This window comes from Phoxinus phoxinus (genome assembly GCF_949152265.1).
Source record: "Phoxinus phoxinus genome assembly, chromosome: 11".
Lineage (NCBI taxonomy): Eukaryota > Metazoa > Chordata > Actinopteri > Cypriniformes > Leuciscidae > Phoxinus > Phoxinus phoxinus.
Genome location: NC_136886.1, coordinates 9176357 through 9203630, shown reverse-complemented (window position 1 = coordinate 9203630; position 27274 = coordinate 9176357). Strand labels below are relative to the sequence as shown.

Below are 27274 nucleotides of genomic sequence, written 5' to 3'. Positions count from 1 at the left end.
TAGAAAAACTAAGATGTAAGAATTGATTACCAAATCAGATTATAATGATTTCTGAAGGATCATGTGACATTGGAGTAATGATGCGGAAAACTCAGCTTTGCCATCATTGGAATATTACATTTTAAAATACATAGAAAACTGTTTTTTAAATAGTAATATTTCACAATATTACCGTTTTTAATGTATTTTTATCAAATAAATGCATGAGAATTAAATGACTTAAACATGAGACAAAAAAAAAATCTTAATTATTCCAAACTTAGTTTATAATGTCCTGACATTAGTCAATAAACATAACGAAAATACCTAAATGCACACATTATTAAACAACCATTGCAAATATTCATATACACCCATTACTATTTACATCAGCCAAAATCAATACCATTTTCCCAATGTACTCTCAAAACTGTTGGCTCTAGATGTGCAAGTCTTTCCTGCCAATTATTTATGCATTATTCAGATGTTTTATCCAAAGCAACTTGCATTGCATTCAAGGTTTACAAATTTCAAGGTTTTCAATTTTTTTTTGCATTCCATGGAAATCAAACATTGGCATTGCTAGTGCAACACTACTGTTTGAGTTATAGGAATGCAAGTATTATTCAAAATAATGTAAAACCGAAATAATAAATAATAGGTAGGTGACTGGAAAATTATCCTGTAGACTAGGATTCATAATTAATCTGAAATAAATTGATTGGCTTAAACTAAACTTGTAAAAGAAAACAAAAAACAAAGCCATTATCTATAATCAGGCTTCCACATTTTTATTATATGTTCAATTGAAATAGGCTTAATCAAAATCTGGTGTTGCACATCTTGGCATGATAAATAGAACACAAAGCAGCTATGTACTGTGCCCCAGATTATGATAATGTACATCTATGCAAGAAAGGTCTATGAAATTACAAAACAAACAAAAATGTTTAAATGGGTGTTTCACTGATGTAGGATCTGCAGGGGGATAGCTTGAGTCAATGATCAGTTCAAGTCCTAAATTTTATAGTTGTTTTCCCATAACAACAGTGGATTTACCAGTCAGTGACTGCCAATACGATAGAAAGGTAAACACCAGGAACAACCATCTAGTTATCATTTTGCAGATTTACAAATTTGCATGCTGTTTTGTCACACAGAAAAAAAGAATATGCTTTGTGTATCATGATCTTAGCAGCATGAAGCACTTGTCTTGAGTCGCGATCCGACACACATGATGCCACATCTAAACACAGGGCAGATGTCCCAATGTACACCTTCATGTAATAATGACAGCTGCATCTTTAAGGCTGTTCTTAATTAAAACAATGGCCCTTCTTTGTGTTCCTCTATGTTGTGTACATATACCTGTTCAAGTGTTACAAGCAGACTCCATATCTCTCTGGACTGAAGCCATTTAGAGAAACATCCACCATAAAGAGAGAAAAAATGAGTATTATTAAAGCACAAACCATCAGATCAGAAATGAGGTGCTTTGGAACGGTTTCGGGGCACGACCGTGACTTACGTTCACTTGTTCCACTGATTCTTAAGCTTCCCATTGCACAGTTTTTGGGGTGTGAAGGCTGTGTGTGAATATCTTAAGAGATCAGCCTCGCCCTAAATAAACATCATGATAATAAACCTAACATTGTGATATAGTTAAGCAGCTCTGAAATTGAAATATTTCAAGACAACACACTCCGGCATGGCATATTTAACAAAACTTGTGGCTTGTGATAGGATAAAGGAAACCTGGAGACAATATTTAATATAAGAGCGCAAGCTTCTCTGAGAGAATCTCTGCTTGTCACCACACGCTTAAGTTATTGAACACAGAGTCTATTCTTCACAGGAGGCACATGTTACAAGATGCTGATAGCTAGAGTCCAACGTGAGTGGGCAGAGGCATAATTTAACATTTCAGAGAAGCGTAATGTTGCATACATAGTCTATTTTTAGGCATTTCCCCTCTCCTGATCTATTTCACCTAACATTCATGTCGTCCAAAGAGAGGTTATATTGCCGTTTCACCCTCATTCTCATTTCAGACTAAAAGAAACAAGCTTCTATAATCAGCAGGCATCGAGGTCCAAGAATAAAGTCTTTCATGTCACGCTTCAAACTAAAATTCTCTTTATTTATTATTAATATTCTTTTTTGGCTCTTGATAAAGACGCATGTGTGAAAGAAAATAAAATAAAATAAAGCTAAAAACAGAGGGCCTGTTTGTGAGCCTTTAATAGTCACTGAAGTAGCCAGGGATGTGCGTCGATGCATTGCTGATTTCATCTTTATGTAGTTTTTGTTTCAGTGCCAGTCCTTGAAAGACTAAAAGAAAATCAGTTGGTGTCCATGTGGTCGTCCGGGGTCTCTGAAGCTCCGCCTAGTGATGCGGAGGGGGTGGATTTGGATGGTGTGTCTGCGTCTCTACGTTGGTAAAAAAGCACGTAGGCTGCTTTAGTCTGTGGAGAACAAAAAGAGACAATTTCGAGTCGGTGCACAAACCGCAAATCAACAACTCCAATGTCTCTTTGAGATTCATTACCCACAGGAATGCTATATGAGTCTGGAGAGGATGGCAAAGTATATATTTTAATAAAAGGGAAAGAGTACAAGTTTAAAGAGTCTCACCACAATCTGATCCTCAGTAGCAGCAGACACACTGCTGTCGTCAAAGTAATACCATTTTCCATCCATCTTGTTCTTGCCGTATGCCGTGTCTGCAAGATGAATGAAACGTATTGCTCAACCTCAACTTGTGTAATCCAAAACAAACTAAATGATCGTTTCCAGGCAGCAATACAATGACAAATATGTAAATGATTAACTCGGTGTTAAAGTTTCTGTAGAAATCTATCAAACATGAGATATCCGAGTTGAAAAGAATGAGTGATAAAGGGCAAATAAAAGGCTGCTGACAGCCTATGAGTGGGCCAGTTATTAAAATTATAAAAGGACAATAGATATGATGTGCTTTCACTAAAAGGGAATTACAGAGTTATGAAATAATGGGAGACAAGCAGTAAGAGTGACTTACAGTGGCCTCCACCCATTCCTCCATAATGGTTGGAAACAGCAATGAGGTCATAGACATATGGGTCAGCTTTGGGGTCGGAAACAAATTCTGACATGTTCAAGTCCCTGTGTAAGAAAGTTAAAATTGATTTAAAAACATGAAAATATCACAATTCCAGAAGTTTAAGTTAATAAAAAAAAAAAAAAAAAAAAAAAAAAAAGCTATCCTCAAAACACAAACGACCAAATATGAAAATCGCACTGTGTCTATTTTACATTTCAACCACAAATTATAATTTTTTTATCAATACATCCATGTACTAGACTACCAGTACTGGGTTAGTCTACTCCGTTTACCACAATGAACAATGGATGTGTTTGTCTGTCCAGGTAAGCATGACTCAGCTTCCCAGAAACTGACACCTGATGCAATGCATCTGAATTCTGTGCACTCTTTCCTGCTTCCTGTTCAGTGTGATGACCTACAGCACCCAAATGGGATGAATGCCAAATGCTCAAGGCAAATATCATGGCTGAAAAACAAGCTGCCCAAAAGTGTGGCATTGTTCGTATGTATCTGAAGTCAGATGCCATCCCGAAACTGGCCTAAGACAATGAAAACCTATTTCTGTGTGAATGAGGAGAGAATTTGGCGCCATCTGGTGGGAAATTAACAGAAGCGCTTTACACGAAGAGGACACACCAGAGTCCTAATTTAAGGGACAAATCCCATGCTCTTTGGAGAATGATTACACGATTTAAAGGCGCTGTCAGTAAGAATGACAGTCCAAATTCAAAATATCAGAGGCCGTTGTTTCCCCGTCCCCTCCTCCTCAGACTAAACCCTCACACGGGTTGCCAGTTTGAGGACACGCAACAGGAGTGAGCGCAATTGACGGCGAAAACAGAGGAGACTTACAGACTAAGTTAATGAGTTGATTTATCCACGTTTTAATATGCTCTCGTTCATAGAGATTTTTAGATGGATACCGAGGCCTTTTAGGTTGTGTGGAATCTGCAATGTCTGATCAGTTTGTTTGCTCGTTACTGACGCTGCGATATACACTGTTTCCTGCCAACTGGCATCCCGAGGTGTCGAAATACTATTGGGTGAACAGGCGAGATCACACTGACAACACGAAACGTGTAAAATAAAGTAAAATATGTTTTTCAGAGAAACGAGTATGTGAACTTAGCATGTTTCCTAAATATCTGCAAACATTATGGTATTTTTATGCTTTAGTAGAGTAAAGTTACATACAGAACCTGTAAGCTATTATATAATTTAGAATGATCATTAAGAGTAGTTAAATAAATAGCAATAACAACAATTATAATATAATACATATTACATTTATTTCAATTAAAATATCTCTCTCTCCATCCATCACTTCATTGATTCATCCATCCATCATGATTGTCATTCAATTTTGTCATCTGCAGCTGTTGTCTCACAACTGATTTACCTAATTGGAAAGTCCACGACCGTGTCGAGCTTGTCTCTCCAGCAGCGGTTGTAAGAGAAACGCTTCAGATGGACAACCAGAATGCGTGGGAGAGACCACAGGTCAAACTTCTTTGTGGCCTGCTGGTGTTTCTTACACGTGGGGCAGTACCTACAGGTGCACAGCAAACATACACATCATTACAACTGCACGAAATGTGGTTATACTTTGGTAACACATTTGACCTTGGAAAGCAGGGGCTCCTCACCAGGGGTCATGTTCTCCTAGGGTCTCCATTGTAGTAAAGAGCTCGATGCATTCTCGTAAAGCTACTGTGGTCTTCTTCTTCTGAGCATGTAGCATACTCTCATGTTTATCATAGGCCTGGGGAGAGACTTCACATTAATGTCCGAGGACACTTAGCACAGGTAGCTAAAAGGAAAGATGGTCGACTAGTCCATTTTTGTGAGGATTATGACAAGAAATCTTTGACCAGATGACCACTGTGTCACATCTCACTGGAAGCCAATTACACAGGACTTGTTCAACATTGATTAAATTCACTAATCATTTAAAAAACCCATCAACTAGTCAATTTTGAAAATATATATGCTTTTTCACCTTTTTTGGACTTTTTTTTGTGTCAAGTTACAGTTTGAGCATGAAAAAGGGTCTGCAAAGTTGCAAAGCACAAAGTCCACTCTAAAGGGAGTCTATATCTCTTTAAACTCTATATCAGTAAGCACTGTTTCTGAACTCCCTGAAATGCCTCGATTGGAGTCTTGAGATTTCTTCCAGGAATGTACACGTCACAATATTCCTCATTCAAATGATTCCCGCCCAAGGCATTTGCAAAAAAAGGGCGAGGACTGATTGAGTTGCATTATTAGTGTGTTGAAACCAGACTGTAAAAAAATATGGAAGTGTCCATGAAATCACCCGTAGGTTTCTGAAGAGCATTTTTGCTCAAAGTGGATGGAGCCGGCAGTCGCCATCTTGGAAGCACGTCACTCATGGATAAATGAAAACGGGCAAAAATGACGGCTAACAGACAGCAGACAAACGGCTAGTAGTGACAGCAGCGGCAATCCACCTGTCACTCAAGTGGCCATGCCCTTAATTATGCAGAACGTTCATGCTTAATATATTTTAAACGGATGATTTATAAAACAATTCACCCCCCTCACAGTTGTCATGAAGGGCAAAATTAGCTATATAGACCAAAATTTAACTTTAACTTGTGCTACTTTTTGCACAAGGCTGTAAAAATGTTTTGATAAGTTGGGCATTTAAACATGGGGGGTCTATGGGATTGACTCTCTTCTGGTCTCTAGCGGCCAGCCAATGAATTGCAGTTTAAGTCACTTCCATGTTGGTTTCAAGAGAGAGACAGGAAGGTTGCCGCTTGGTTGAAACTCATGGTTATGGTCACGACTGTTTCTCAAAACTGTATAGTAGAAAACTGGTTCGTTCAACCACGTTGGTTAATGATGTCATGCATGTGGTGGAGTAATAACTAATTTTAATGAATCTGTTTGAGATCGAATTAATGGTAGTTGTTTTGCTATAAATTACAGACATGGCATCCGAGGACTATTTTTCTCAGTTATTTAGCTTTATTTCCAGATTTAATCATAGGCTCGTTCTTACGTACTAGAGCACGTTCACACATGCCCACTCATCAAAAACGACACTTTAAATCTCGTGTCAAAATTAAAATATGTAATTACATTTGTATGTATTTAAAATAAAAGATACACAACATACTGAATGTCAGCTTGCTTATTTGGCTCAAGATAAGGATTTATTGAGTCCACATATCATGCAAACGAGAAACTATGCTTCTAACCACAAGTCGAGAGCTCTCGATCAAACCACTCAACTTTGCGATGCTGTTTGCGAATGACTGCTTGAACTATGCTGAAAATGACGGAACTTGCGACCATAGTTGGCTAACAATGCTTTTGGGAAACACACCCCAGAGCGTTACTGACAGACTGGGAAGAATAACGCGTTTTTTGAACATTCAACCATGAAATCCTGTTCTAGCAGTCCCCAAAAACAAAATCTAATTTATAGATTTTAATAAAAAATTTGGTTATTTAAATTGTAATATATCACAACATTAACATTTATATTATTGGTCAAATAAATGCAGCCTTGGTGAGCATAAAATAAATCTTACTGACCTCGAACATTTAAAAAGTTGTGTAGTTTTGAACAGTTAGCGGAATGGAGATCATTACCTCAGCTTCCTGGTCATCGTAGCATAGTTTCTTCGTGTCTGAGTCCCAATCAATGGCTACTGTTGAGTGAGCTGTAGAAAGGCATATCTATCAGTTTTGACTTAAGGATATAATGCAAGTGATGCTAAAGAGTTTCACATTTAATAATAACCTGATTCTTTTGATTAATTTTTTGTACGAAATGTAAAAAATGTGATAGTTACTTGTGAGCTTCAGGAGATTGCCATCAAACGGGAGAGAACTGATGTTGGCTGTGCCGTAGGAATTGACCATGCTGAAAGAAAAGAGTTTTGGCCGAGAAGTAAAAGATTTTCCACCGCTGCTATTGGGCCCATTCTCTGGTTCTGAATCCTCCTCTCCATCCACAGTGTCTGAGTGGCTGTTTTCTGGTTCAGGACTCTCCTGGTGGTCCATGGCTTCCTCATCGCCTAAAACACACGCATACAACAAAATCAGACCTGTGTCAGATGTCTGGAGTGTATAAAAAAATAAAATAAAATCTAAAATGATGACTATAAATACAGCAATTGGGAGCTCTATAACAAGTTGGAGTGTCCTACCATCACAGACTCCATTGGGGCCATTGCTGGAGTGGTTGCAGCCGTTGGATCCAGCGCTGCAGGAAGCTCCACCTGAAACTGGGCTGCTGCAGCTACTCAGCCCTGTGCTGTGAGTGGACACTGAAGCGAGGCATTCTGGTGATTGGCTGCTGCTAGACGATGTGGCTGAGGCAGATGCTCTGCTGTCTGTAACGGTTCCTTGTGAACGTTTAACGTAACGCCTAAAACAAAAGATAATAAAACGTCAACCAAGTGTGAAATGACAGAATCAGTGTAACATTTAGAATAGACCAATAAAGCAGAATACCAACCCGATCCTCTCCAGCACACGCTCATAGAGGGTATCCACGGTGAGGTTGTGGCGCGGGACGGTTATGAGAAGAGGCTGGCCAAAGAGCATTGTGCCTGAAGAGCCTCCACTGTGCTTAGCATGCCTCTCTCTGAAGTACACTGGCAGGTTCATCCTCTCACTATCTTCCTCTAACACCTCATAACTAAACCACAAAGACAAAATCAGTAAAAGACCACTAACTAAAACAACAACTGGCAAAACCTACAGTATGTAATACAACTCAATGAACAAACATAAGCATTCAAAAGTTTAGGGTCAGTAATATCTTTTTAATCAGTAAGTAAGATGTTATAATAAAATAAAAACACCATCTCCAATAAATGCTGTTCTTTTTAACTTAATGGCTGCTGAAAATTCCACTTTGCCATCACAGGATTAAATTACATTTTAAAATGTATTCAATTTAAAAAAATAAATTATGTAAAACTAATAATTTCAACATTACGTTTTTTACTTTATTTATGATCAAATAAATGCAGCCTTGGTGAGCATGAGAGACTTATTTCAAAAACATTGAAAATCTTACCGACCCCAAACTTTTGAACGGTATTGATAAGTACATTTAAGAGATGGCTTACATAAAAATGTCATCCTTCTCCATTATTTGATTGAGAACGTCATCCCGTTTGTAGATTTTGTGGAATCTGTGATTGTAAACATCTGCCACAACCATCTAGAAGAGTCAAAGCAGTGAAAAATTTGTGTGAAAAATGTTTCATCCAAAAGTGAAAACAGACAATGTACTCAACCTCATTTTGCCTCAAATTCTTATGACTTTTTTTTTATGGATCACAAAATCTGCAAATATTTCAAAATGAAATGCTCTTTTCCACTTAAATGCAAGAATACAGTGACCTAGTCCTCTCAAACTCCAAAAGAAAAAAGACCCTAAAATGTACATGCTTTATTTCAAGAAAGCTATATGGGTTTGGAACAGCAGACCATTTTTTCTATTTTTGAGAGAACCATCTCTTTAAGAATCATAAATAACGGAAAGGCGATTGTTAGGTTGAAATGCTAGGAACAGAAAAAGTCTTACATTCTCTGAAGGAAGTCCACATAGCTTGGCCAAAGCACTGCACAGGTCTGCTACAACACCCACTTTGGGAACCACTACACGGTACTGGAAGATAACAAATTGATCTTTTAGCCCACATCTTAAAATTAAAACCTGTGCCTGTGTGTTTTCAGGAAAACGGATCTTACTTGCATGGGTCTGAACTGTGGGTCAGTGCGGACCAGGAACACCTCCATAGTGCGATCCTTTTTCATGGGCAAGGGCAGCGTGAGGTAGCAGAAGGGGTCAAAGGTAACGGAAACTTTGGAGCATTCTGGGCAGACCAGCGTAGATTTGAACAAGCCATGGAAGATGTCCACGATAATGGAATCATTCCGCAACCGGTGATTTGCCCATGCTTCCTTAGCTACAATCTACAGACAAATGAGATACCCACAAGTCAAGCAACATTCTTCAGTTTAAGGGCCAACATTTTACATCCTGTTTTTACAGCATCAAATAACTAACTAAAACCAAATCCTTATTTAAATTGTGTTAATTGTTTTTTTTAGTTTGTCTCGTGTCACATTCGATTACATGGAGAGGGTTTATGGCCTATACTGCAGCCAGCCAACAGGGGGCCATCAAAATGCTTTGGCTTCACTTCTCAGGACTTGTGCAGCATTATAGCTTTATCCTGGTCGTTTTTGACTACTTCTGAATTTGGTTTTTAACTAAAATGCATGTCTTGTTGTGGTTTACACATCATGATGCGAGGTTTACCTCATCAGGCCGTCCCTCAGCATCTCTCAGGGCCAGGTAAGGCTTCTTCTTAACACGGTTAAGATCCTCATGTAGGCCGTCCAGCAAAAAGGCCAGCAGCTCCTGAGAGTCTTGTTGCTGGTACCCTGAGAACTGCGGGGCAAACCGACCCACCTGGGTCTGAACAGAGAGAGGAGAAACTTAACCTTCAAATTAAGAGTGTGTTGGAAATTTAAATTGACTTCCAGGGTAACTTATCAAACACAGATTCACTCACTTTAAAAGTGCGTGGAGCCACGTAACTGCTCCGACTAAGCCACGTCTGTTTGACCAGATCTGCGTAGGCCTCTGCAATCTCGCCTCGCATCCCTAATGGATTTTCCCGGTTGATCTCGGCTTCATACCGGTCCTCCAGGAAATATTCCGTCAGAGGGGGAGTATTGCTCAGGCACTGGAATTAAAAGGAAAATTGTATTAATCAAGGAATAAGAGTTTGGCTGGTTAGCATGACCTAGCAAACTACTAGATGTCATAACACCACCATCTGGGCCCAAAAGCATCTTTTTCTATCTACGCCCATCAGCTGAACCAAGTGCCCATGAGCAAAGACAGCATATTTTAGATTTCAAAACATGCAATGCATATGCGCTTGAGTACCTGGAGGGCAGAGTTCATGAAGCAGGTGTTGCCCAGGTTGCTCAGACCGCAGAGGCCTGGTTGAGCGGCAGATTCTCTGTAACTGTAAGAGGAGCTGTAGGAGTTATAACTTCCCAATCTGCAACAGATATGGTGGATTTGCAACAGATATAGTGGATTAGCAAAGACATTTACTATGAGTTAACAGCACAATTTAAACCTATTTAGACCACCACAATCGGTCAACTAAATGCTGAATACAGGAAACCTGAACTTGTACTGAAACCTTGTTTCAGTTCCCCGTTTAATTTCTCTCAGCAAGGAACTAAACTAACTGGAGTAATTTGAGATATTTTCATGTTACATAATGTTCAAGCTGACCTGTTACCAGAAGTACTGTTGTTCAGCATGTAGCCAGAGTTGCTATTGCTATCCCCATTTGTTATTGTGGAGGATATGGTAGCAGATGAGTTCGAAGAGAGTTTTGGAGAGGTTGTATAATTCCGAGAGGTGGAAGTACTGGACCTAGGCATAAATCAAAGAATTATGTTAGGGTTATTCAAAGCAATTTTAGAATAACGACGAGTGGGAAGACAAAGTAACTGGTTTAAAAAAAAAAAACTCCCAATAATAAACTGATAAAACTACTCCAGTTCTGAAACTAGCAGCTTTTAAACATTAAGCTGCTTAAGTATGAGAACAACCTAAACTGCATGTACATACTTAGAATGGCAGGTCTGTCTGGGCCATGTGCCATCCTCATTCTTCTTCTCTATAACAAGCACCTGAGGAATGAGATGAGATTGATAATGTGAATTCATAAACCCTCTGAAAATGTCAATCAGCCTCAAACCAATCACAACTGGAATGGAATAAAGCACAATGGTTTACCTGCCCCTGAAAAAGCCCTGCGTCCTGTACAGTGCTGTCAAGCTTGTTAAGTTGTTCATAAGTGTTACTCATATATTTATTCCAAAGACGAGTTTCCTTTTCACATGCGATGTCGAATAAAGTCCTCATTTCCTTCTCAATAGTATCTAGAGGGGGGAAAATAAATAAATAAATGTACAGACAGCTGCCCAATTTTTATAAGAGCAATTTTGTTGCTCTTATAAAATTGTTTACAGCTATCAGTTATAATATCAGTTCAAACTAACTGATATGATAACTGATAGCTGTGAACAATTAAAATGAATGAACAGTTTTAGTTTTCATTAACTGTGATAATGGATCAAATCAGTGAAGAAAATACCACTGAGGAGGAAAACTGATATTTTCTTATGAATCTCATACCTATAGTGTCTGCTTTGCTGAAATGGCGGGTGACAACTTTTTCCATGTTGTCATTTTCGCATAAGTTCAGCTCAAGCAAATACACTTCCACTTTACAGTGCTTCACAAACATTCCATGTTCAACAACCTGGAAAACATGTTTTCAAAAACAATTAACACACACAAAGACATAGCAAAAGAAAAGCATTTCAATCTGCATCTCAACATACCTTAATTAAATCATTAACTGTGTAACTGTTTCAATGCAATTACCACATGAAAATAATATAACTATGTAACCCTGCCTGTGTAACTACATAACTCATGTATATCAGACATGGGTAAATAAAGACATCAAAAAACATAACATAAAATTTGAAATAGCAAGCAAAATTTTAAATGAATGCTACATTATGAGCATCACAAATAAAGAAAGAGACAAAGCAAAAGAGCAAAACAAAGAAATAGGGGGAACCTTTCTGATGATGGGTTTCTGACCCTCCAGACAGCCATACCAGCTGACCAGCTTATTCCAGGCCTCAGTAGGCACTAAAACATAGTCTAACTCATCTATGAGATGCTCTTTCAACGTCTGGGACTCGTGATCTATGATAGAGAGAGAAAATGGGAAATCGTTAGAAAAACACATTACAACCCTTTAACACTACACTGTATTATCAAACAGAATAAGCCATGCTAGGCTCGTGATATCAAAATCGTGGTGAAAATATGACAAATTTACTTCCTTCAATAAAACACAAAGGATAGATTTTGGAAAATGTACTTGTCGCTTTGAAAAAAGATTTCAAGCTTCAAAAAGAATGAAAAGCATCATGAAAATGTCTTTCAAAGTCACATGATAGCTTTGGGTGATAAACATAAATAAGTAATTAGTCAATGACAATCTTCCCCTCCAGTGTGCCGTTAACTCAAGAAATGTTGTGTCTGGATCATTGAGTCAGTGAACTAAACTCAAGATTCAGATCAATCCGATTCATGAACGAATCATTTAGAAAAAATAATAATTAAAAGATATTAATTATCTGGTTAATAGTGATTCTGGATCTGGAGCACCGGGTGTTTTCCCAGCGGTTTTAGTTTTCGATTAAATTTTTTACCCCAAAATTTCTATTATTACATTTCTGTATTTGTTAACAGTCTGTGTAAAAACCTCTAAATGCCACTTCAGATGCAGCTTCTGCAGTGCAAAGAATAATTCTGTCTACCGGTAAATTGATTGGTAACAACCCTATAATGTCTTGTTATTCTAATTGCATTTATTTTAATAAGCACAAAATTTATTTTATTTCAGTTAAACATTTAAAATATAATTTATATTTTGTTATTGTTATATTTTTAATTTAGTACAGGGCTCAACACTAAGGATTTTTTTCTACTTGCTTGAACCACTGGCCCAACCTCACAAGTAGAAAAAATCCTTCAAATTTGTACTTGCCCTGCCAGTTTTTTTTTTTTTGTGGCCCCACCACAAAACCGTAATAAATAAACAAATAAAAATAAAAATAAATAGGCCTAGTTATTGTTTTCATTGTTTTTGATCCATGTAACCTTAATAAATAAGGTTCTGAAACCAAAAACTACTAGCCTAACTCATATACATTTTAAATATCATTACAGACAGTCTTGAACAAAGAGTCAAATTAGAGAGAAATAGCACAAATAAATACAACAGAACAAACATATACAAATGAAATAAACAGTTCTTTTCAGGTTTTTCATGTAGGTCTTAACTAGATTTCCAGGTAGGGTACATAAATAGTAATCAAATGTAAAATATCACTGCATAGTCTTCACTGTATAAACATAGATTAACCCTATTTACAGTTATTCAGTCAAGAGCAGCGAGAGATTTTTTTCTGTCCTGTTGATTAACATATAAAAACAGACAGAGGCAGGAATATTAGGCTGCTGTCGCTTTAAGAGCTGCACGGATCCAATATACTCTTACATCTGCTTATTACATGGCTTGGTTAAATTCTAATGTAGAATGCGGTCTGTTATTTCTTGATAACAGACCGCTGCTAAGTATAACACACCGTTGCCATGGACACGGTGCTCTTTAACGGAAGCAATACAGTCGTTTTTAAATCAATAAACTCCTTTTTAAATCAACATTTTGTGTCAAATTATTGATTTATTTGGTAGGTAGCCATGTAATAAGCGGGATAATGTATAGCGTGGCAGTTGTTATAGCGAATACAACCCCTTCAGGCTGATTCAAGACCCCTCCGCTTCGCGTCGGGCTCCCGATTGGCCTGTTGGTGTTGAATTCGTTATAACAACCGCCTCGCTATACATTATCCCTTACATATTTCACACGTTAACGTTTAATGTTTAACTGGCTATGTTTACGATGGTACTTGACAAGACGGGAAATTTGACAATTTTGTGCAAATATGTCCGTGCAAGCTCAGGAAGACTTGAAAGAGAATCTGCGTGCTGTGAGACGCGGCGTTCTGGGCGCACGCTTTGGATATGTGTTGCTGTGCACAAAACTTTTCATACAGCGCGAGTACCAAACTGAGAGACATGGGTACTTTCGGGTCTACGTGCGCTTTAAAATTTAAATTAGCAAGGCTTAAAAATGTGCAAAAATGCCCCGGGCCATCGGGCAGTCCTTATTGTTGAGCCCTGTAGTAAGTGGTGTTAAAAATTGCTCTGCACAAAATGAGCAGTTGTGTTGGTGTGTTGCGGACCGGGTACCGTGGGCCGCTCTGTGCCAGAAATTCCAGAGCCACTTTTTAGTCCCAGTCCAGCACTGTCTGTAAGCACCTTAAAATTAAATTACCCACACAGCTTTGAATCAGATATTCACATACATAACGGAGCAAGTATTCATATTTTTTAAAGCTGATACAAATGTATCCAGTATTATAATAACAAAACAAAGAAAGAATGTTTTACTGCTGGCAAAATAAACCCATTTTTTCACAACACCCATCTATGAGAGTGTGGCAAAGCAAAGATAGGCACAACACTCAACATTCATTACCTGAAAAGAGTCCAGAGTTGTCAATGGGTCCCGGGTACAGATTGTGCTCTCCAACATTGTACAAATCCCAGCTGTCAAAGCCCACATATTTCTTCCACTGTTTGAACCATCGACTGTCAATCAAATACCTAAACAAATAGAACAATAGAATGAGATCAGTGAAAGTCAGGGGAAAAGGACAATAAATGTGTTTGTCTCCTAAAATGTAATGCCTAAACTGATTGCAAAGCAAATATCTATTGTGTTCTTACACATCTACCAATATAGAGCAGTCAATAAGGATATTCAATAAGGTCAATAAGGTCTCTTAATCTCATCCAAAGTAGGAACTTGTTCCACTACATAAGCTTGTTAGCTCTTGATTACACTCCGCCAAGGGACAGACATAATAGTTTGATAAGAAACGTCAAAAGTCCGAATTAAAAGGGATGGATCACCCAATAGTCAAAATTGTCATTGCTTACTAACATATGATGTTCTTCTGTGAAACAGAAAAGGAGATGCTTATGGTCATTGTAGTGGAAAATTCAAAACCATTAATTTATTGTAACAGAAACTGTCAGTCTCATAACTTTCCGTCTAACATCTTTTAAATTCAATGAAAAGACTGAGCATTAAAAAAAAAAAATGGGGCAAACTAGACTTTTTATTTAAAAATGTTCATTAATTAATTAAACTATGAAGCTCGATCTAAAAACAGAGTAAAATGACCTTAACTAACAACACAAGTAGTTACCTGCTTGATTAAATTAATTAGTTTCAGTATATATACTTGTTTTAATCCTACTGAAAATTAAATGTCCATTCGAGTGAGTCACTAGTCTCATTTTACACACAGTTTTCAAAATAAAAGTGGACAGGTTATCCAAATACGTTCATATACTAACGGGTTTACAGGCTAAATATTGTATATATGTGTTTGCCATTTAAGCTCCATTAATTCCAGATGTATTTTGAGTGTGTGTGTTTAATATCAGTGTCATAAACTTGTCTATTGGAAAACAACAACAACATTGTGAGTGACTGGGTGTTATCCAGAGGCCATGACAAAGCACTGCTTTACTGTAACACTCGTTTAGGTAGCTTAGTCTTCCCCACAACTTCACAGGGAGAAGTAGGACAGTAATTTTAATCTAGTTTGACAGTTCCTCTAAAATAAGGTTGACGTCTGACAGAAAATAACACTTAACTCGGCAATGAAACACAAACTAGCCTGGCTAACTAGCCTCGGCTAATAAAGTGCCTTACATGCCTGACGCTGTTATCAGAGAACTGATAACAGACAACGGGGTGGTTGCGTTTATATACCAACCCTTCGGCTACTAACGTGTCTGAAAACGTATTATTATTACATAAATGAGACATTTAAGCTGAAGAACTTGGACAGTTGATGTGAAATATAAAAGCTACGGCTGGTTAATCTGTGCTAACTAGCTACAAAACAGCTTCCTCGTTTTCTAACCAACATAAATAGTGTTAAATCTTTATTATATTAAAACGCACGCTTGCTGTGTACACCGCCTTAGTATTAATGGGAGCCAGCTAGTTAATGTGTGTTAGCGAAGCAGGTGGTTGTCCACAGCCCAACTAGTAAAGGGATTTCCGGCAGCCGGTGTCTCCGTCAGTAGGCCTGAGCTGATACCGACAAGCGTGCCTTGATTTCGGCATTATTTAAAAACCTCTTACCACTCGTCTCCCTTTCGAAGTGGCGTTTTCAGCAGGGTACCGATGCTCTGCTTTTGACTCTCGGTGGACGGTACTGGTGTCTGTGTGATCACCGGCTTCTCGTCAGGGTCCGAAGCGGTACCCGACTCGGGTCCGCCTCCCTCCGCCATCGTGCAGCGAGTGAACCCGCAGTAATCGCGAGCGCGCTGAAGTATACAGGGGACGCGCAGCGCTAGAGGGAGCGCGCGTACTAGGCTGCCGAACTCGAATAGTAGTTACATGAAGGAGGTGCGGTGGATAATTGAAACAAAATGTACCGTCCTACATTAAAAGTTAGGGCTCTGGGAAGATAAACAGATTGGTGTCCGCATCACTAACAGCTTATTTATTCCTGTCAGCCGATATAACAAGTTTTGACCGAGAGGACCTTTTTGTCACACATTGTTCCTGAAATTATTTTCTATTATATTGAGCTTTAAATTGAATGGTCGGATCTTAATTTCGATGCATCAGTTGAACCGGTTCACATAACCAGTCTGAACAGTTAACCCAAAACTGAAACTTTTGTCATCACTTACTCAGAGCCGCACTTACTCACCCTCAAGTTGTTCCAAACCTGTATGAGTTCCTTTCATCTTTTCAACACAAAATAATTATTTTAAAGAATGTTTTATAACCAGACAGTTGACGGACGGCACCCATTGACTTCCATAGTACGAAAATAAAATACTGTGCCATCAACTGTCTGGTTACAAACATTCTTTAAAATATCAAATTTTTTGTTCAATAGTTTGATTCGCATGGAAGCTTGTTTCAGCCAATAAAAAGGTCTTCTTGCAATTGCAAGTTTTCATCTTTATAACGGAGTAAAACATACAGAATTGCGAGTTTTCAACAAAAAAAAAACTTCTTTTTTTTTGTTAAACTATCACAAAAAAAAAATAGTCCGAATTGTTAGATAAAAAGTAGCAATTACCTTTTTTTTTGGCATAAAACAAGCTTCCATAAATTCATAAACCATATACTGAAAATATGCTCGAGACTTAATTGTATAACGGTTTTATTAACATGAAAAGGAATTGGTTTAATAAATAACATTTTAAGAAAATGTTTAAAAAACGAGAAGTAAACTAATTTTTATAATGTAGATGCAAATTATATTTAGGCTATGGTCTTGTTTTTTTTAACTAAATCATAATTATATTAAGAAGAGTGGCAGCAGTTGACCAGCAGTTGAATCTGAAGAATTGGAAAAAGAAAGAGTTCCACCCTAAGAGGCAGAGCAAATTGTAACATTTCGATAAAAATAGTGAAGACAAGTAGCATGTCTTTAGAACATCATGCTTTAAAGAAATAGCACAATCAGACCAGAAACATTTTTTTTTAAAAGTGGGGTCAAATAAGACTTAATCTCAACTGTAATGTTGGATCCGCTGTTCTTCAGAAAAATAAATTAAATCATAAAATAAATACAGAATACAGAACAGTGCGTCACGGTTTAGTAAAACAGGCTGTATTAAAAATCTACACATCCAAATGTAGTTAGGAACATTTATTTTATAAAACCAAAGATGATGTTTAATAGAAGTCAAATAAATCTATTAAACATGCCAATAAATCTTAATTAGTTTGATGGCAAAAAAAAAAAAAAGTATTTTTACTACATATTCAGTGCATGGTGTATTATTGGCACCATAAGTAACCATCTAAAATGCTAGCAATATACAATTCATGTAACTGAACCTAAGTTATGGACAGTTCCACTTTTAAATCACATTAATTCCTAAAACTTCCTGTTTGCCTACTTGGTCCAAACAACCAAATGGTCCTAGTAAAACAAGAACAAGGGGCTCTTAAAACAAGTTAATGAAAAGTTGTTCAAACTAAAATAAAAGACAACAGCAATAATCATTAGGGAATGTTTTCAAGAAAACCAGGCCACATGCTACTCTATGGGGTGCACTGTAATGTTTCTGTTGCGTTGTATGAACGCAGTCGCAAGAGATAATTTAAAAAGCTTTAAGCTCAAAGCTGTCACACTATGACACTTAAGTCTGCTCAAAAATGAATGATGGAGGGAATGGTGCATGCAAATGACACAAAATGTTACATGTCTGCAATGAGCTCCCACAACCAGTCCGACAATTCACTCTTGTAATTTCATGAGGTCCTCCAAAACCTCTCAGTAGTAGACAGGCACTTAGAAGATGCCTGTTGGCAAGTCTTTGCTGAACATCCCAGACATGTCCAAGTCCTTACTCATCAGATCCTCCTCAACATTCTCCAAGGCCCACTGGTGATCGGTCAACTCCAGTGCCTCCCATTCAGCCTAGGAAGAACAGAAAGTACAGAACATTTATACACATAAATCTTTTTTTTTTTTGTATAGGGAGATTTAGTTTCCAGCTTCAAAATAATATATATTTAAAAAATAACAGAATAAATGTATTAACGTTAGAGTTTAGCTGATACCTTGAATGCCTTGTTTGTGTCAGCAGGCATTGCCATTGCAGCACCACTCATCTGTTCCTGCATGATGCGAGACTGATCTGCACCTGTTGCAAATGCATGAAAATTAATTGATATAAAGCAAAAACTTTAAATATACAAAGACGGTGCACTCATAATAGGCGACCCAAGTCCCACCTTGTAAATAAAAAAAGAGACAATCACCAATTGATGGACAATTGCCGATGGAAGTCGTTGGAAATATGGCCACCAACTTGAAAGGGACTTTTATATATAGGGCCTACCCTAAGTAAATAATACAAATCTCAAAAATATGCATATTCTAAAATTAATTAGAATTTGAGGTAAAAAGCTATTTCTACAGTACAAATTTGATTAAATTGGCAAAATGCCCATTTAAAACATTATTTCATTGCAGACAACTGACAGATTTTAGATCAATTTTACAATATGGCATCACCGTCGGACTAGGTCAAAATGATGGTGTATTGAAATGGCACACCAGTAAAGTTATTTACCATTGTCCTGTCCGAGAATAAGAGAATACATGCTCCTGAGACCAAAGACATTCAGGAAATACCAAGATGCTGAACTCACCCTGTGGATGCATACAGCAAGATGTTATTTAAAGATACAGCTTTGAATAAAATAAGAACACTTATTTTCACTCAAGGTTGCGAGAGCCCTAACCAGGAGGCATCTAGAGAGAGCAACTCAATTCCCTGCTGCAGCATCGGCTTGAAGCGGAGAGTGAGAGGGAACGGTACCTTTGCTAGGGAGAGAACAAAATTATAAATGCGTTAGGATGAATTCTTTGAGAATGGACAACAAGAAGCCATATTTGATAACATAAACCGTATCTCTTACTTGTGACAAACCCAGAGAAGGTCCAGTTGATCCAACCACCAATAAGGATCATAGGCAGGACATTTGTCACATTGCCTTTCATCATGTCCGTCAACATGCTGGGATCTAATTGAGTAAATATCATCACATTAACCTTGTCGCTCAATCCTGACTGTCATTTTAATGATGTAACATATGCATTAAAGAATGTCATTTTAGAACGACTCACCAGTCATTGGAGAGGGTGGGACTACCTTTCTTTTGTTTTTTTTGAAAAACCCATCTTCTTGATTATTGAAGTAGAATTTTCTCATCAAGAAAGACTGTTTTAGCAAGAGATAACATTTCAGTTACAGTGCTCCGGTAACACCTCAATCAAAAGACACAAAAACATAAGAAGGGCTCACTTGTTTGGGGATGTATTTTCCATTTTCCCGTAAAACTCTGCTCCGGATGAGAACCTGGCTGTGTAGAGAACATGAAGCACAAATCTTTAGTGTTCTGTAATGCGCGGTGCACATGCGGATGGATAATGAAACAGTCCAATGAAAGTTACCTGTCTGAGACCTGCTCTAACGTGAGCTTCTTGTCACTTTGTAACAGAATTGAGACATAATGGCGGATCACTCCAACCAGAAAAGTAATAAACACAATAGGCAGCACAACCCAAAGGCGAATGTTGGAGTCCAGGAGGAGTTCGGGCTCAGCCATGCTTCTGTAAAGGGATAATGATAGGAAATGACCACCCTAAAACAGACAAACGATAAGTTTAAATCTAATCATCTCTTCGTCTAAAATTACTAATATTAACTTAAGTAATATTAGTAGCTGCTATTATCCTCCCATTGTAACGAGTCAAGGGCTAGCTTTTTGCTAACAACCTTCTTTCAGGCTTAGGGTGGCGAATCGATACACCATTTATTGGCATGCACACACCAGCACCGACCATATGCTATATTTTCGACGCTACCTGTTGCGACAACATTATCATAATGCATTTATTGTACCTGCTGTCGTATTCAAATGATGGTATATCTCAGCGAAGCCCGACTAAAGACTCAAGACAGGATGTGACACCATCGAGGCTCTGCTGTGCTGCTGCAAAGATATGCACACACGAACAGCTTTTCAGAATAAAAGCCATTTTCATAATTAAATTTCAAAATCTAAGAAATATGGCATATAAATATGATTCTAGTGGATAATTACAAAATGATGTTATTTTATTAGAATTTTAATATAATTATATTAATGTAATAATGTTAATTTTAAATGTTTTTAAATTTTATTAAATGTTCAATTCATTAGTCTTTTTTTATATCTATTTTCGTGTTTTGGTATTGCAATATGCAATTTTTTTATATATATATAAAGCAGCTTTAACCCATTAATCGAAGTTGATCCCAAATCCTTAGGATAATAGGGTGATCAATTTAAAAAAACATAATAGGCTACATAAGTATAATTTACCTAATTCTTAGATTTCAGTATATTGTTAAATATTACATTTCATTAAATATTCATTTATTTTATTCTTTGTCACTCCATTTTCAGCATTCTCAGTGGATTTGACATTGCATCTGACAGAGGACACTATGCAATTTTTTTATTTTATCATCAGGATGAGGCCATGTAAAAGAAAGCATATGAACACAGACGCACACACAAAGACAAATTATTTTGAAGTTTTTTCTATTTATTTATGGAATGGGGTAGCCATGTGGATTCTGCACAGAAATCATTTGTTTCACTCTGAAGTAAGTCTTTTGCCATCAAATAACATCTTTGAGAATTGTAAAAATTTGTGCTCAAAATGTAAAAATTAAAAGAACAAAACTCCAAAAGTCTTCGCAACAAATTTTAATACTATGGTCTGTATAAGAAAACAACTAATGAAACACTATTACAAACCACATCCTCTCATATCAACACTGGCATATTCATAAACAGGCAGTTTCTGCAGCATTTGGTCCACTAAAAGAAACCAAAGCTAATTAGATCTAAAAGGGGGGCGTGGCGATAATAGAAGCATTAAGTAGTGTTCCTGAAATGCACAGAACTATTTTACAATAGCTTGTAGATACAAGAAAAACAACAAACATAAATATAATGGAAAATCTGTTGGCAAAGACTCAACAAATCCAATGCAGTAATTACAAAGACATGGCATTGATAAACCTGGGCAAATTTTAACAACCAATCCAACGTTTTCACACACTCAGCGAGCAAAAGAGCGCATACCAACTGTAAAAATCTATTTTTATTTACACCATATCAACTGTCGCCATGATATAACATTGCGCTTACCTCATCACACACATACAGAGACAACTGCAGGGCGTATCAAATGTGGATCAGGTTGGGACAGGTTTCTTCTATAATGCATAATTGAATGGAATTACGTAGAATCCGAAACATCTATAGATAGATACCGGCTTGGGAGATTTTTAAAAAAGCAACAACAAAAAAACAGAAAGAGTGGATGGTTACATTCCCATACTTAATACAGAGATATCAAGCTGCCATATTTTCCCCAAGAGAGCAAAACACAATTCAGTCTGCAACTCTGCTGCAAAGCGAGCCACTACAGGTCAGGATCAGACGCACAGTGGGAGCCCATCCTTGATGTAGAACATTGAATTTGTGCATTTAATAAATCAAAAATCATATAAAAGAACTTAACCTTATAAATTCAGACAGTCTGATGTGGTCACAGAGGGCCGTACTAAAAGAGGAGAGCACCCATGCTGCCCACTTCACTCTGTTCTTTCACAAAGATCTCAAAGTATTGGTAGATGATTGTGACGGCCAACAAAATTCCAGTTCCTGAACCGATGGCTCCAAGGAAGTCAGCCATGACTGACAGACCACCTATGCACAGGCCTCCAAAAGCTGCAGCTGTGGGTATGTACCTAAATAAGGATTTAAAAAAAAAAAGTTTTAGTTATTCCATATTTGACTCACTGAGTCTAATTCAATTTGAGTGCTCTGCATGTTTTACCTGTTGAGCTCATGGACCATAGAAGTTTCTCGGTGTCCTCTCATAACCATCTGCTGTTCTTTCAGCTGTTTGGCCACCTAAGTAATGCAAAATGAACATATAAAGCTCACTTAAGTCAACTGTGCAGTGTAGCTCTGTGTGATCAGGAAGCAGGAATAGACTAACGCCCTTACATCTTTAGCAGAGGATCCAGACACCTCAATCCAGGTCTTAGAGAAGAAGGCACAGGATCCCAGCATGAATATTATGTAAATGACGGCATGAACTGGATCATCCAGAACTGTACCAAAAGACTCTGGGGGAGAGAGGTAGTAGCACAGACCTCCTACTGGGTAAGCACGAGCTGGCCCTCCACTTGAGCTATCCTGTTAACAGAAACAAACACACACATTATAGGTGCACCAAGTATTTTTTAAATAATTTGTTCATCATATAGAATCATTTTTAAACAGAAATAAAAAACTGTTCAGACAATATTTTAAAGTAACAATTAACTTATACATGGTCACTTACCGACCAAGTGCCCAGTAGGTTGACCAAGAAGTTCCCGCTGAAGCGAGTGGAGAGCATTTGAGAGATGACGTAAAGGTTGGACACCAGTGCAGACTGCAGGATGATGGGAATGTTGGAGGTGTAGAAGAGTTTGATAGGATATGTGTTGTACTGGCCACGGTAACGTGCCGATTTGATAGGGAGGTCGACTCTGAAGCCCTGTGGAACAAGAAAAAAATATATATACGTACTTAGCATCTAATAAATGTTGTCAGCTAATTTGGGTTAGGATTTGAACAACAGTGAAACCTTAGCAAACACCTCTGTTAAACAACAATCCACTAACCTGGAAGTATATGACTACAGCAAAGACAAAGACTGTAGAGATGAGGTTCATGAGGTTGGGCAGGTTCTGTCTGTAGAAGGCCTCTCTCAGAGCTCGCACTTTATCAGTACGGGTGGCCAACAGGTGGAACAGAGCAATAATGGCTCCCTCAAACTCAGTACCTGAATGTACACAAACAAAATTCAGTCAACATTATTTATGACACCACAGAATGGTTCGAAACGAGATACTTCCATCCTGAACACAAACCTCTTCCTGTGTTGACTGTGGTTGGGCTGAACGCTTTCCATACGATTGTCTCACAGATGTTTGTGGCAATGAAGAGAGAGATACCAGAGCCCAAACCGTAACCCTTTTGCAGCAACTCATCCAGCAGCAACACGATCAGACCGGCCACAAACAGCTACAGAGAACAGATCATCAATATCATTAAGATATCAACAACCATAACATAATTCAACTCTATACAGAGCATGCAGATGAAGCACAAGATAAGACTGACAAGATACAAGATGTTGATCAATCAGTTTGTTTATATGCGCTCATTTGCATAGATGGGGTTAGACCCGAATGCAAACAGATGAGATTATTTACACAATGCCTACAAAGCTCACTGTATTAGCCAGAGCGAAGTCTTGTGATTTTACAGACAATGTAACAACCAACAGTGCCATCTAATAACTTGGAGAGAGAGATAAAAATAAATAAATAAATCCACAATAAGGTGAAAATAGATCCAATGTTATTTTAAAGGTTGTTGTCAATGATAGTATCTAGAATCAAGAGTACTAGAATTAAAATGCACCCGATACACAATATGAATGACAAACAGAAAACGTGCATTATCCATCCACAATCCTATCAGGAGATTCAGTCAGAACCAAATGCTTCTGTAGAAAAGGTTATCAGCTGAAGATATGTACCAATATATCAGTTTATCACTCCTAAAATGTCTAATTATTTCAAGCACTTGTCGATACAATAGAGAGAATGTGAATTAACCTGGATGATGATGAGGAGGCAGACTCCCGCACCCATCTCTGAAGGGTCTCCATACATGCCAGTCATAACATACACAATAGCCTGGCCAATGGTGATGATCATGCCAAAGACTGGTGGAAAGATCTCACAGTTAGATATCTTACAGAAACAAGTGACATTAAGATGGGTTTCCCACAAGCATTACTGCAATGGGAGCTGCATTAGACCTTTCTATTACTTTCAATCAGTGAAGTAACTTAGCTAAGTACATCAAAGACCACAGGAAAGATGTGCAACTGGTAAACGATAATGCATTATTATAATCTTGCATTGTTGCAAGATGGCAGAGCCTGAGGGGGTTTATTTTACAATAAAAACTGGCTGACTGTAAATGATCAAATTAACACATTAATCAAATAAATGAAATAACTAAATAATAAAATATTAAGTATAACTTTGGCCCGTCATTCAAATATAATATATTAATAATATATGCATAATATAATAAAGCATAATATATGCAGAGTTCCACAAATGACCAATCAGAATCAGGAATTGCAGCGAGCCATGTAAATGGACAACTCATATAGTGTAAAAGAGAAAGGGTTGCCTTACGTTTCTGAGCTCCGTTGAAGAGCGCTCGGTCTTTAGGTGTGTCTCCAACTTCAATGATTTTAGCCCCAGCCAGCAGCTGCATGATTAGACCAGACGTCACAATAGGAGAGATACCCAACTCCATCAGAGTTCCTGAAACACACATTTTTAAGCTTTAATTCAACTTTTACTAAACTAAATCTAATGGCTGGCCAATTTGGGATTTTGCAAACGCAGGTGACCAATATAAAAATAAAGATGTACAACATATTAAATCATATTTACTCCAAATTCACCATTTGGGATAATTTTGTATAAGTAGCCTAATTGACAACTAAACAAATCACAGTCATTGGCAGATGTTGATGGACTTAAAATTAGCAAGAGTGCTTAACATCATTAAAATCCAATTTTATAATTATGAGCAAATTAATCCGCCAACGATATTTGATTAAATCATTCATCTGATTCAATCACTCTGACATTGCTGATTCAGGTATACACACCTCTGTTGGATGCCAGAATCACTCTCATCCAGTAAAAGGGATCTGCTGAGTCTGAAGACATGATTCCAAAGAGGGGAATCTGGAGGAGAGAGAGCGTAGGAGATCATTTAAACCAATAAAAACATCCAAAGATGGTAATGTTTGGATTGAGAGGTTTATCAAATGCACAAGAATGATTTGTTGATCAACAGTTTACAGCACTAACAGCTTAGGAGTTAACGGAGTAAACATACCTGGCAGCACACCAGAAAGATGAACAGGGTAATTGCTGTCCATAATACCTTCTCTCTGAACTGAATCTGTGGTGAAGAGATTTAACAAGTTAGAATCACTGAAGTGCCACAGGAACCATTAAAGCAAGATGTTGAGGTGAGATATAACTGCATACCCTCCTTTCTGGTTTCTGGATCTCAGGTAAAACCGCACAGAATGGCTTTATCACCTCCAGGAATTTAACTGAAAGAAAAAGGAAAGAACCGGACTTGGGGTTAGAGTTATTTAACCTAACATGAGAAAACAAGACAACGTTACTATCCCAGGAGCTCTTGGGAATTCAGGCGACGTGGCTTTAGAGTTTCTGGAGGTCAAACAAGTTGCTTGAATCTCTATCTTGCAACGTCATCATTCAGTCCAAGAAGAAGAAAACCCTGACCCAAATAACACGATCAAAACCATCTGCACACCAAATGCATGCATAAAACGAATACAAATCACGCTACGATACACAACAATGATTATTATCATAGTTGGCAGATTTTTATGTGAAGTTAGCGTTATAATTTTACACACCATGGTTCTAACGAAATTGCTTACGAGCATTATTACAGGATTACAATACAATCAACTTCTAAGCAATGATATAAACAACAAATGCATTTGTGACAAGGCTAGCTTACGGAGCTAACGTTAGTAACGTTACTAGCTGGCCATGGTCTCTTTTTAAAACCAGTGAAATTACAAATTTAACCATAAAGTCACATTTTAAACGACAAAATAAAAGTTAAACAACGTGTTTCTGTGACCCTAACGATAAAACAATGAACAGCATTAGATTCTGACAGAAAATGCAGTTGCTAATGTTTAATGAACGAATAAACACTGTGGCTAACCAGTTATTGTTAAAATACCAGTTGTTTATAACTATAGAGTACATTACACTAGTTGTTAATAGACTGGAAGTACAATAAAAACGATGAAGACTCACTGGCCATGGTGTTCCTCTGATGACGGTCCCAATCTAGCGGTTAGCAATCACCGGTCAGCAGCGCTACGAGTCTGAGAGGAGCGTGTTCAGGACACGTCATCACCCAGAGCACAGAGATACACGTCAGTGTCTGAGCCACAGAAATAGTGGGTTGAATGCAAAATGATCAAACTGGAAAGGGCGGGATTAGTGGTCCGGAAGTCGTCTCTGATGCTGCGTAATAAATACGTAGGTATGATAATGATCGCTTTAAGCGTTTTATCTTTTCACGCAGTTCATCAGTGGATATTTAGGTTTCTCAGTGTGTGATTTGTTTACACGTATATTATTGCTCGAACAGGCTTGAGGGCAGTCACGTGATAAACACTTATATAATCTTTGACATAATGACATAATATACTGATCTAAAGTAGCCTAGAGTGCTGGGATAGATTTCTGTATGCATTCCCGGAACAAACATTTGGTATTAATAGACTTACAATTACAATACAATTGAATGGGGTCTACCTGAGATTTTAATTATTTTAAAGGAGATTCGGCTTCGCGAGCCTCCATGCGCCCCCTGGCGGAAGAATATGTCAAATCACTTGATTGGAGTTGTTGAATTATAGCGTAGGCCTATTAGAATCAGTGTTGATGAAAGTTACTTTTAAAAGTATTGCGTTAATTCTTAAAAAGTAACTAATTGTATAACTTAGTTACTTTTTATGGGAAATAATGTGTTTTGGCGTTACTTGGCCTGGGCTCTCATGTTTTGTTTTGTTGTTATAACAAAAAAAAAAGCAAAAGTTCTATTTTTGGTAGTTGTATAGCCCCTTTCACACCAAAAGTAAAATAAATAATCCTCAGGCGGAAGGAAGAGCAAATTTACATCCGTACTGTACGTATAG

The 27274-nt window shown here is 37.7% G+C and overlaps 3 protein-coding genes across 5 annotated transcripts; all 3 read right to left on the bottom strand.

The window, feature by feature from the left end:
- Nucleotides 1–2092: 2092 nt before the first annotated feature.
- usp4 (ubiquitin specific peptidase 4 (proto-oncogene)) lies at nucleotides 2093–16415 on the bottom strand. The gene is made up of 22 exons (XM_079629457.1): nucleotides 15967–16415; nucleotides 14281–14408; nucleotides 11743–11873; nucleotides 11289–11415; nucleotides 10887–11032; nucleotides 10719–10780; nucleotides 10377–10520; nucleotides 10017–10134; nucleotides 9637–9810; nucleotides 9381–9539; nucleotides 8807–9031; nucleotides 8640–8723; nucleotides 8179–8273; nucleotides 7560–7742; nucleotides 7249–7469; nucleotides 6892–7116; nucleotides 6689–6759; nucleotides 4711–4826; nucleotides 4464–4613; nucleotides 3020–3123; nucleotides 2614–2702; nucleotides 2093–2444 (listed from the first exon to the last, which is right to left on the bottom strand). Exons 1-22 carry the CDS (start codon nucleotides 16113–16115, stop codon nucleotides 2322–2324), a joined length of 3024 nt encoding a protein of 1007 aa, XP_079485583.1. The 5' UTR covers nucleotides 16116–16415; the 3' UTR covers nucleotides 2093–2321.
- A 492-nt stretch (nucleotides 16416–16907) lies between these two features.
- emc3 (ER membrane protein complex subunit 3) lies at nucleotides 16908–20414 on the bottom strand. Of its 3 annotated transcripts, none has more exons than XM_079627514.1 (9): nucleotides 20268–20414; nucleotides 19817–20007; nucleotides 19668–19725; nucleotides 19490–19583; nucleotides 19282–19386; nucleotides 19105–19186; nucleotides 18933–19012; nucleotides 18418–18500; nucleotides 16908–18274 (listed from the first exon to the last, which is right to left on the bottom strand). In XM_079627514.1, exons 2-9 carry the CDS (start codon nucleotides 19969–19971, stop codon nucleotides 18146–18148), a joined length of 786 nt encoding a protein of 261 aa, XP_079483640.1. In that variant the 5' UTR covers nucleotides 19972–20007; nucleotides 20268–20414; the 3' UTR covers nucleotides 16908–18145. The 3 variants fall into 3 exon arrangements, with proteins under 3 accessions (XP_079483640.1, XP_079483641.1, XP_079483642.1); XM_079627515.1 differs by having other exon boundaries at nucleotides 16991–18274; nucleotides 19817–19975; nucleotides 20268–20370; XM_079627516.1 differs by having other exon boundaries at nucleotides 16991–18274; nucleotides 19817–19975; nucleotides 20142–20269.
- Nucleotides 20415–20941: 527 nt separating this feature from the next.
- Nucleotides 20942–26614, bottom strand: sec61a1b (SEC61 translocon subunit alpha 1b). The gene is made up of 12 exons (XM_079628442.1): nucleotides 26385–26614; nucleotides 25569–25636; nucleotides 25414–25479; nucleotides 25181–25259; nucleotides 24696–24827; nucleotides 24102–24211; nucleotides 23349–23502; nucleotides 23100–23260; nucleotides 22775–22972; nucleotides 22435–22626; nucleotides 22262–22338; nucleotides 20942–22172 (listed from the first exon to the last, which is right to left on the bottom strand). The coding sequence occupies exons 1-12, from the start codon at nucleotides 26389–26391 to the stop codon at nucleotides 21986–21988; spliced, it is 1431 nt and encodes a 476-aa protein (XP_079484568.1). The 5' UTR covers nucleotides 26392–26614; the 3' UTR covers nucleotides 20942–21985.
- Nucleotides 26615–27274: the final 660 nt, after the last annotated feature.